This window comes from Pseudorasbora parva, chromosome 4 (genome assembly GCF_024679245.1).
Source record: "Pseudorasbora parva isolate DD20220531a chromosome 4, ASM2467924v1, whole genome shotgun sequence".
Taxonomy (NCBI): domain Eukaryota; kingdom Metazoa; phylum Chordata; class Actinopteri; order Cypriniformes; family Gobionidae; genus Pseudorasbora; species Pseudorasbora parva.
Window position 1 is genome coordinate 41,379,200 of NC_090175.1, and position 11,605 is coordinate 41,390,804.

The window sequence follows — 11,605 nt, forward strand, 5'->3', positions numbered from 1 at the left end:
ATGGAATCAATAATACAATGTTACAATTATTTATGATAACATATCCTACCTTTTTTACACTAATTAACCTACACCCACCTTTAGTTGTTTTATTTAGTTGTTTTAAGTTTTGACAAAAGTTGCTGTACTTTTTTTTTTTTTTTTTTTTTTTTTACCTATCGGTATATATATATACATGTGAAGAAATTTGTAAATGTGAATATTTGGAGTTAGTAAACCTTGTATACATTTTTGTTACAAAACATTTCTGTGACAGAGACCACACTGTATTATATTTATCTGATTCATTTTCAAGGACTCCCTATCAACTGTTTCCCCTTAACCTTTAAATCTTCTTCAGTGTTCAGCAGAAAAAAAAATAATTCATACAAATTAGAAACAACTTGTGGGTGCGTAAATAATGACAGAATTTTCATTTTTGGGTGAACTATCTCTTTAAGAAATCGGATGGGTAGATAGCATTTACCATCATCATACGAGCTTCTTTAACCGCTGGATGTCGCTGTTTGAGCAGATACGCGTCTGAACTTCAGCCGAGGAAACTGCGATAATGGCGCCGACCTGTAAGTGGAAATCATGCGAAGAAACGGACAAGGACGCGTATATTGGTAACGTTTTAATATCCGAAACAGCACATACGTACTTAAATACATGTTTGGCATTATTTGTTGAATCTAATGTATTCATATTACACTTAGTTTTTGTGTTTAACGAACCCACGTGGAAAAACACAATGTTCGTGTCCAAATCAAACAATGCATACTCTCAGTCAAATAGATTGGCTCAAATTGTCTTAAATCGTTGCCAGATATTTGTTGTTAAGTCGTTTTCATATGTTTAAGTCACAGTCTTGTCATTGTAGTTAAATTCTCCAATGGACTCGTGAAAAATACAGAACAGCTGGACGTCAAACTCTTCAAACACGAAGATGAGGTCAACCCCAGAAAGAAAAACAGACGAATTGTGGTAAACTACCTTTGCAGATTGAAACCATTTTATTTTAGGATTTGATACTGGCTAAATCTGGCGTGTGTGCTGTTCACATCTATTTTCTGTGTTCTCGATAGGTTGCAGAATCAAGCAGGCTTCCCTATGTTGGGACCAACTTTGGGTCTGGATCATTGCAGTGTAATAATCTGTGCAGGTGAGTTCATCGGTGTGAAGACTGATTCGTTGAACCGTAATTGTTTCTCTAAATAATGGGATTGTAATGGTCGTTAACAGGTACTTTGTAGGAGTTCTGGACAAGAGCACTATGCAAATGAAGGTTCACAATGCTCAGCTGTTCAATATGCTGCCTCTTATACCAGGTGAATATGGTACATTTGTAAAATATTTGAAACATTTTAAAAAATAGTTGTTTTCAGGGATTACAGTAATTGATTGTGAATATTATTTGTTTGCAGTATAATGTATAATATTATTGTATTATAGTTATTTATGATGAATACTCTGAACATATTTTTTGCCAGTGCTCCACACTAAAGTATTTTATCAACTTGACATCATGTATTTTTATTATCACGGCTCCTTTGTAATCCTTTAACGTTCAAGTGTTGTTGTCTACAATAGAGACAGGAGCCATGTGCATTATGATGTTTTTATGTCAGTGTAAGATAAGTTAATTGTTGTGTGTGTGTCTTCAGGTGAAGCAGTAGTAGATGACAATATAAAGCAAGCTGAGACATACAGAGAGAAGGTGAGTAACTGATCAAAGATCAATCAAATGTACAGGCCATATTTTTTTGTTTTGTTTTGTTTTTATTTAATCATGTGCCTAGTTTTTGAAAATGTATTTTTGTGTTCACATGGTTTTGAAAAACTAATATATACCATATAACTTTTCTTTATTTTTTACAAATATGAATTTATTTATAAATCTTATGCTTTTGTGGAGTCACAGTTTACAGCAATGAAACATTGCCTTGTTACAAAAGCAAGGGCGTAGATTTGGTTGGAAGATTGGGGGGGGGGGGTTGAACGTTGGTTTGCTGCATGTTTTTTTTATATATATATATATATATATATATATATATATATATAATATAATATAATATATTATTTGTATTGTTGTTGGATAATTTCTATCTATCTTCATATATATATTAGCCCAATTTTACAAATCTGCTGTTTTTCTTTACCTGATCACCTGCTCCTCCTCTCCCTCTGCTGACTTTTCTACCCTGCTGGTATATTTACCTCGATTCTGTTATAAAAACATGTTAAGAGATTATATACCTTATAATCATATGAAATTTGTGTATAATCACTCATAAAATTCTAACATAGTAGAGATTATAAAAAGAAAGAAATTAGGTATTGAAACCGCCAGTAGGGGGCAGTAGATTCAATGTTTTAATGAGTGAGCCACTTAAATCGTTCAAAAGTCAGATGTATTTAGGAAGAAAACAAACACGGATGTGAATACTTTTGTCAGTGACAATTACAGACACTATTGAAAAATTAACTAGCAAAACAGACAGCTGCTTTGGTAACTTTTACTGATAGTTATAGGGCATATAAATACATTGCAATGGATTAGCTTGCTAAATATTTTGTCATGTGTACTTGGCTATTACACAATATTCTCATACCTCATTCTCAGTACATGCTTTATTTTTTTGCATCCCTCTCTGACCAGCAGTTAAATATAGTCCGCTGTCCAGTGTACAGCACTTCTCTTCATTTTTGGCGCTAACCCGTGTCTCTCCCATTCATAGACCGTAAAAACACCACTCGCGTTGTTTCGGTGAAAGTGTGACTCGCTGGTTGGGCGTTACCAATCGATTCAATGGAGGGGGAGTATTTTTTTGTCTGATTTATTATGACACAGTCATATTTGATTAGGAACAAAATTATTGTTACAAAATAAATGAATTCTACATATTTTTCATTTGATCTACTGTGATTTTCATGTTGAAATATTGGGGGGTTGTAACTGATGGACTTGAGTATTGGGGGGGGGGGGGTTACCTCCCCCCCATCCCCCCCATAAACTACGCCCCTGTACAAAAGTATCTGAAATATTAAGTTGGCATGAAACGTAAGTAAACGTAAATTTTTTTGTGATACATCTGAGTGAAATGGCTTTTCAAGTGAGGAAAAAAAATTACTTGTCCATAAGGAATTGATGGTATTGTTGGATGGTAATAGTGTTGTCAAAAATATCGATATTTCGATATGTATCGATACTGGAATATCTGAAACGATACGATTCTCAGTTTTTACAGTATCGATACCAGCTGCGCTCTCCTTCTCTGACCGTCAGCGAGTTGACACACACCGGCATATTCTCACTCAGCCCGGTTAACCTCTGAGCACGGCAAACTCGCGTTCTACTGGACTTTTTCCTCATGACAGTGTGTTAGTGTTAGTGTGTGATCGGTCTGAATTTCACGCGGGATTGCACAAAAATTAATTCTACTAAATCCCCGCAGATTTCGTGCTCACATCTGAAGCGCACACACACATAGCCTACCGTAATAAAGCCGCCTCTGATATGATACAAGTGCAAACATTTGCTTCTTTTTCCAGCTTATTATTGGTCAAATACACTCAAAGAATTATCAGTGCACATCTGGAAGAGTATTAACGTAAACACAGTCGCAAACAGTTCAGGAAGAACGAGTAACAGGAACAGTGTTTACTTTAGGATCCATGCGTCCGTTAGTCTTAAAGGGACCGCATTCATTTGTTATTCAAACTACAAAAAGACAAACGATCACACTGCTCTTGACTGATCAACTTGTGTAACTTTAATAGTTTCATCTGTAGGCTATTGAATTTTTTACAAAGAATATTTTCCAATGTTGTTTTAAATGTAATTACTATGCATTTTTTTTATTCAGTTTCTTATCTGAATGTTAGACCTACCTGAAAAAATAAAGCAGTCTATTTAATTTGTATATTTTATTCTATTGTATTTATTTGTGCTATTGTTTGTAATCTGTTTATTAGTTCTTATTTTATTACCGTTTACTCGTCTTTTTAAATTCAATTTACCATTCGAAATCAAGCTTTCTTGTGCTGTGTGTAAGCTATTGCAAAACAATTACCCCGTTGTAAAAAATACATTGAGTTAGCAAAAATTTGTGAGAGAATTTTAATAGTAATTGATCAATAATTGTTCACATCAAAACGATGCCCAACCCTAAGGAATATGCTGGCCACATGAATTTTTAGTAAAAAATAACAATGAATAATAACAAGTTCTGTTGTCATATTAAGCATCTTATCTTTTTTTTTTTCTTACTGTGGTATTGATTTAGTATCGATATTTTAGTCTGGTATCGTATCGAAGTCATAATTTTGGTATCGTGACAACACTAAATGGTATCATTGTTGTCCCGCCTTCGGGCCAGTGTTTATGTCATCAGCTCCTTTAAAAATGTATTGCTGTTTATTTAAAATTACGAGGAAGCATTTTTTTTTTTTTTTTTTTTAAGAAACAGTTTTTTGGACAGATAAATTATTTATAATAAACACTGCAACATTCCATACAAAAATAAGTATTGTTTATTCTGATTTCATGGTGACTTTAATCGACTTGTTCACCTTAACACTGAATTTTGAAGGTCTCCAGAGATTTTCCTGGCAATGCTTGCCCCACATGACTTTTTTTCAGACATGAGTTTTCAAGTATTAAATAGATAACTGAATATTTTTATTTTATAAGAACTAGCTTACACTTTATTTTAAGGTGTCATTGTTAGAGTTGCAGTGTAAAATAGTGTTATTGAAAACTATATATGGGTAAAGATTTTTTTTTTTTTACTCCATTTTGATATGGGACAGTTAAATCACCTTTAGACACTTGTCTTTGAGCCCTCCAAAAATATAAAAATGTACTTCAACATGTGCATCATTGAAGAAGTCATATGTGTGAATTTCATTTTTAATGCATTTTTGAATTAATCATGTCTTTTTCTTTTTCTGGGCACAGGTGGATGCTCTCATTGAAGCATTTGGGACAACTAAACAGAAGCGTGCTCTAACCTCCAGGAGACTCAATGAGGTCGGAAACGAAACGCTTCAGAAGGCTGTGGCACAGGCTGCCAGCAATGTCATAGTTCGGAAAGGAGTGAAAGGTAAGTAGCAGTATGGGTTTTCACAATTCAGATGACTGAACTGCGCATTAAAGAGGATTAATAGCAATGGCTCTTCAAATCTGTCTCTAAGCTCTGCGTAAAGAAGTGGTTGAAACTGAGGCTCAGACAGAGACTCCCCTCTGCCTCCCGTGCAACACTGCAGCAGAGAAACCAGAAGATGTATACCCCTTTGACCAATGTATCCTTTTTAGGTCTATGTATGCTTCTCCATGTTTTTCTGTGTCAAGATCCTTAACTTTGTTCTAGTATTGTCTCCAACTGAGTTTGATGCACTGAAGGATGTTGGAATGAAGATGTCAGCACTGACCCCTGGAGAGCTGCAGAAGATGAGAGATGAGGGCAGGTAAGGAGAACATCATGCCTTTTGATAAGTGCTTTTGATGATAACACGCACATATTCCCACCAAGGCCAGATTTATTTTGATCAAAAATACAGTAAAAATTAGCCTGATGTGTTCATACTCAATTCTAGTTAGAATATGAGTCTGATACTGCTCTATTGGGCTTTGATTATGGGGGCGTATTTCAACCGACAAAGGAAAGACCTCAATTGGATAGACCTACAACCAATCAGAGCAACAGAGTAAGTGACGTATGTTAAGCGATGCATAGCTGTCAACAGAACTCAACTGCACACATGCTGGAACTAGGAGAAGATGAGTGTAAACAATCTTTGCCGGTCTTGTAAAAATAATTTAAGTATACACAGAGTACTTGCCAACACAAGCTTAATTTTTGAAAGAAGTATTAAATGTAAATGCATATTATGATCAAATTCTCCGTTTAGGATTAAAATGAGACAATACAGTAAACAAATCATTGCGCCCCATCTTCTTAGCGATCATCAGGGCCAGCTGATAAATCAAACTTTTTCCAAATCCCGTAGGAAGGTCGGCAAAGTAGAAGTTTCTGATTGTGATGTATAATATTCCTCTTGTTCCAAGCATGCTTAATTCACTCATCATTTCGGCTGTAAAAGTCCACTTAATGTCACGGTGATGGATTTATACGTCTTTGCAGATTTGCATTTCGACTCGAGTTAACTCACATAATAACTTTGTTTGCCCTTTTGGACTAATGATTGCTCGTTGGGTCCAATGGCCGCTGCTCCGTGAGGACTTCTACGGCAAAACATCTTTCCCATCGACAAATGCCTTGATCGCGGCCCTCTGTTCCGCTTTTAAAATGAATGCGCTGTCGATGCGATGGCGGAATCTACTCATGTTCTTTAACAACAGGCATCATTGTTGTAAACTAATTCAACCCAAGCGCTCTTTGATGATGTGACTGATTGCGTTTCTGGTGATAATCTGTCAGTCATCGCCCTGACAATGTGATTGGTCCGAACAGTTTCTGTTCGGGCATAATAACTCCTCTACAGATCGAGTCCAGACCGAACTTCCTGACCTAAAAATGTTGTGGGCGGGGCTAAGTTCGGCTGGCATCCAGGCTAAGTAAAAATAGTAAAGTTGCGAAATGTTAATATTCTCTATTGAAAATGTAAATCTTAGTCACAATGTGTAAGGTCTTTGGACTAAAATATGCAAAAACCTCTAGAACAATGTTATATATTTTGTTGACTTGTGTATGTGCATTATACCAAATATTTCCAATAATGTTTAAATCCAGAGTAAACCACCTTACCCTCAATTTCCGGTTTTACTTCTGTAGAAAATATGTAAACACCAAAGACGCTTTATAATTGTGTTTTATTAGACAGGTGAGTACCGTAACTGTTTGGATACTTTTTAGCTAGCTAGCTAGCTAGCTAGTTAGTCTTATTGTTGGAATCTCGTTTTCTTGATTTACCAAGAGTAACATGTTTGTACCTTTTGTCAAGTGGTTAAGATAGCATAATCAGAAAGCGCTTTAATACAGCATTTTCTCCACTAAATAATACAAGTCATCCATCTTTTATTAATATGCTATTTTAATATTGATATGGCTTATTGCAAAGTGCAACAAGTGTCTCAGCAGCCACTGAGCCAACGCAGAGAGTAACGTTAACATAACTTTTAACACACTCAAATGTATTTTTGTATGATAGTTTTGACCAAGTAAAACAGGGCTGTGTTACCCAAGCATTTAAATTAATCATATAAAGTTACCTGTATGATAGGAATTCAGCACTATTTCATTAGAATAAGATAAGATAAAATAACGTGAATTTAAGTGATCAAACGTAACTGTAAATGTGGCAAATAAGCATAATACCACATGCATCTGCTTCATACCACAGTAATGTTAATAAGAATGTAATACATTATTTCACCTATGAACATGTTTTCTGCTTAAGTACTGTCATTTTGCTTTTCATCAGGTGTGGCGGTGAAGATGGTAACTCATGATTCCACACTCAGTCACAGTGTCAAGCTGTGTTTTTGTTATTGTTTTGAAGAAGCGACCCCTAGGGGTGAAACTTGCGTACTGTGCCTTTAATGTATTTTAAATAGAAATTATTCCTGTGATCAAAGCTGATTTTTCAGCATCCTTACTCCAGTCTTCATTGTCAAATGATCCTTCAGAAATCACTCCAATATGCTGATTTACTGCTTAAGAAACTTTTCTTATTAGTGTCGAAACTAGAGGTTATATTTTTGTAGAAATGCTGACTTTTTTTGTATCAGTATAAAAACCTGCTGCTTTTGATCAATTTAATGCATCATTGCTAGATAAAACAATTAATTTCTTTAAAGAAATGACAGACCCAAACTGAATTTTTAATAATCTTAAGTATCAGAGAATAAAATTGTGATTCCAGCACTGCAAAAGTTTTGAATAATTTAATTAAAAAATCTTGGAAATGGCTGATGAATGGGAAACCTGCTGGATGGCATTTTTGCAACAACAAAAACATTGTTCCAGATTAATTATAGAAATTAGTTTTTATTCATGCAAATGTATTCTCTAGTCCACAGACTGTTCTTAGATTTCTTGAATCACTTCCCAGCGAGGATGCAGCTCGTGACAGGCTGTCTCGTTGTGCATGGTACCTGTCCTTCCTCATCAAAATCTCACTACAGAAACGTAGTGTATCCTACAAATGTGAGTGTTAAAGAAACAAAAGTTGAATTCTTTAGTGTGTCTGTGCCTGTAGATGATAAGGTAATTGATTCTAAGCATTCTGGTTGTACATTTTGGTTTGTTTTTACCTTTAAATAACTTGATTATTTTCACTCTTTTTTTCAAGTTGGTACTGAGAATGAGTGTCCCAAAATCATCCTCAGCAAAGTGCTGAAGAATTTCACAGTGGAGAGTTTCAACAACAGCCGGTGTGTGTTTATCCTAACAAAGCACAGTCCTGCAACCAGTCCAGTCCTGAGGTCATTTTTGCCTTTCTCTAATCAAAACCAATGACCATTAAATGCAAGTTATGTTTCTCTCTACAGACTCAGAAACATGGTGACGACGTCCATGCGTATGAAACTGGTTTCTCACTGTTTGGCTTTACTGCTGCACATGGGTGGTCAGACGGCTAATCTCACACTCTTACACAGAGACATGGACATCAGAGATAACAAGTCAGTTCCATTTATTATTTTACACATTATGCCAGTATATCAGTGTTATTCTTTCACTTTTTATATAGTGCGCTCAACTGATGTGCACTATATAGGGATTAGCAAATCACTAAACAAGTGACTGATTTCAGACACCTCAACAGTGTAGACAACAAGTTTCCTGTGCTGGAGTTGACCCAGACTCTTAAAAATCATATAATATGAAAAAAAAAAATATATATAAAAAAATATTTGTATTTAAAAAAAAAAGTATTTGGCCCCAGCTTTTGACAAAATTTGCACATTCTTTTTTTTTTTTATTAATTAATTTTTTTGAGTATCATGTTTGGTACTTTAAGCTTTTATGGCTCATATAGTATGATATACTGTATGAGAATATATACTCAAATATAATAATGCTATCTGGTGCAGTTGCTGATATTTATATGATATTTACAAAAACTAAGATATAATTCTAATAATTTTAATGTTAATCAGTAAATCTTTATAACATTATAGCAGACTACATGCATAAAATGCTTATCTGTATCAGGGTTTCAGTTGTCTCTCTGTATCTCACAATAATCCATATTTTTGTGGTCAAACCGTGTGTGTGTCTGTGTGTGACAAAGCAATGCAATACAACGATGTTTGAGCAACTTTCCTCAATAACCTGACGTATCATATTTGAGACTTGGGTTTTAAAGGGAATACTTCACCCAAAAATGAAAATTGTCATTAATTACCCACCCTCATGCTGTTCCAAACACAAATTAAGATCTTTGTGATTAAATCTGAGCTTTCTGTCCCTTTATTGGCACCTGACAGATATGACGCTGACACTTTGAAGCTTCAAAAAGTTAATAAAGAGATTGTAAAACCAATCCATATGAATTGAGCAGTTTAGTCCAAATTTTCTGAAGCGACTCAATCACTTTATATGATGATTTTATTGTTGTTGTCTCAAACGTGCTGCATAACATAAGAAAGAACCTCATTGGTTCTCGCACACCAAGTGAAAATGCTTATGCTTCTTTTTACAACTGGTGTGGTGTGAGTTGATTAATGTTCATCATATAAAGTGATCATGTCTCAGAAATTTAGACTAAAATGCTCAATTTGGATTAGTTTTATGACCTCTTTATGAACTTTTTGAAACTTCAAAGTGGTAGTTGTATAGCTGGAGGAATGAAAAGATCAGATTCATCAAAAATGGCTTGAGTTGTGTTTTGAAGACGAACGGAAGTCTTATGGGTTTGGAACAGCATGTGGGTGAGTAATTAATGATAGAAATTTCATTTTTGAGTAAACTAACACATACATCTTGGGAGTGAATGCAAAGTTTCTCGGGGAACACAGTTTTTTAAAAGTTTTTTTTCATCACCATGTCTCTTTTAGAAGCTCTGTATGATCATGCTGAGCAATTTTTAAGACCGTAGAAATTCATGTAAAGTAGGGTTTGTTTATTGTAAAATGCACAATTAGTGTTTTCTTTCTTGTGATGGTTTAAAACAGAGAAGCAGGGCCCACTAGGTGTCCTCAGCAAACTTCAAGGGGCGCCCCAACAAATCTTAAAATTATTATATTTCAGTTTCAGGTATTCATTCTCAAGTAATCTCAGTTATAATGCTAAACTCAAAGTAAATATTTACAACATTAAACTGACATTATATGCAGTATTCTTTATGACAACAGAAGCACCAGAGGTAAATATCCATTTGAAAAGGAGAGCCTTTGAATGTTGTCTTGTACAAAGAGGTAGCCTGACGTGGTCATACTCAATTCTAGTCAGAATATGAGTCTGAAACTGCACCATTGGGCTGTGATTATGGAGCACGTTTCAACCGAATCAGGAAAGACCTCGATTGGATAGACCTATAACCAATCAGAGTAACGAAGCGACGTCAACAGAGCTCAACTGCACTGTGTTGCCAAGTCCGCGTTTTTTTCCCGCGGATTGTTTTCTATGTCCGCGGGCTGAAGCGACCATTATGGGATATATAGACCCATGAGTGTGAATTTTAGCAGGCAACCTTGCCAAAATAACACACATTTTACCCCCCAAACACCATTTTTTCCCCGGAGAACCCCCCCGAGAAGCTATTGTTTAGGGCTAGTAGTTTGTTGGTTTTGTTGTAAAAACTTGGCAACCCTGTCTGCACGTGCGCTGGTATCAGGCTGGAATAAACGATCTTTGCCGGTGTTGTAAAAAAATAAAAGAATTTAATGAGACACAGAGTACTTACCCAACATGATCATCATTTTTGAGAGAAATTGTGAAGGTGAATGCATATACAAACAAGCTCTCCGTTTAGGATTTGACAAATATAATCCAAGCCCCTTTGATGGCACGCATGATTATGTTACTGTTGATCATCTGTCGGTCATCGTCTAAAGCCCGCCCTGATGATTTCATTGGTCCGAACAGTTTCTGTTCAGGGATAATTACTCCTCTATGGAGCAAGGCCAGACCCAACTGCCTGACCTAAAAAAAAATGTGGGCGGGGCTAGGTTCGGCTGGCATCCAGGCTAACAAAGAGGGGTATTGGATTCAAAAAATGCTATTTTACTATCCTTATTTTGACAAGGTTTCAAATATTTGTGTGCAGAATGTTGGAGTTGGCCAAGGCCATGGGACTGACCCTGTCCCGTCAGACTGTCTCCAGTGGAGAGGAAGGAGTACAGGATGAGCACAGGATAGCCTCGCTGGTGCTTCCACTGGTACATTATGAACGACGGATGGAACGCAGGAAACGCAAGAAGATGAACTGAGCTGTGGACAGTAGTGTTTCTAAGCTGCGTAGGAACAGGCTATAACTGAACTATAATTTCATTTAGAAGTTTCACAAATGTGCTCAATTTAGTGTTAGATTGAAATTGGAAAATAAAAGAATATACAGTTAATGGAAATTTGGAATTGTGTTCTGATTAGTTTTACAACAACCTGCTCAAAATCAATCCAGATTGAGTTCACAGTAATTTGCGTGTCGTATACTT

General features: G+C 35.7%; 1 protein-coding gene across 2 annotated transcripts; it reads left to right on the top strand.

The window, feature by feature from the left end:
• Nucleotides 1-479: 479 nt before the first annotated feature.
• On the top strand, nt 480-11,518 carry polr1e (RNA polymerase I subunit E). 2 transcript variants are annotated; one of them, XM_067441812.1, is made up of 12 exons: nt 480-608; nt 863-966; nt 1,068-1,144; nt 1,225-1,310; nt 1,647-1,699; nt 4,943-5,087; nt 5,179-5,286; nt 5,355-5,451; nt 8,020-8,153; nt 8,299-8,380; nt 8,498-8,629; nt 11,218-11,518. In XM_067441812.1, the coding sequence occupies exons 1-12, from the start codon at nt 551-553 to the stop codon at nt 11,378-11,380; spliced, it is 1,239 nt and encodes a 412-aa protein (XP_067297913.1). In that variant the 5' UTR covers nt 480-550; the 3' UTR covers nt 11,381-11,518. The 2 variants fall into 2 exon arrangements, with proteins under 2 accessions (XP_067297913.1, XP_067297914.1); XM_067441813.1 differs by having other exon boundaries at nt 512-563.
• Nucleotides 11,519-11,605: the final 87 nt, after the last annotated feature.

Bases quoted from the DNA above. Each gene is read 5' to 3' on its own strand.
- polr1e (XM_067441812.1), top strand. From the start codon at position 551: ATGGCGCCGACCTGTAAGTGGAAATCATGCGAAGAAACGGACAAGGAC. The intron at 5,088-5,178 runs GTAAGTAGCAGT...TCTGTCTCTAAG, and splicing joins AGTTCGGAAAGGAGTGAAAG to CTCTGCGTAAAGAAGTGGTT. The intron at 5,287-5,354 runs GTATCCTTTTTA...ACTTTGTTCTAG, and splicing joins TGTATACCCCTTTGACCAAT to TATTGTCTCCAACTGAGTTT.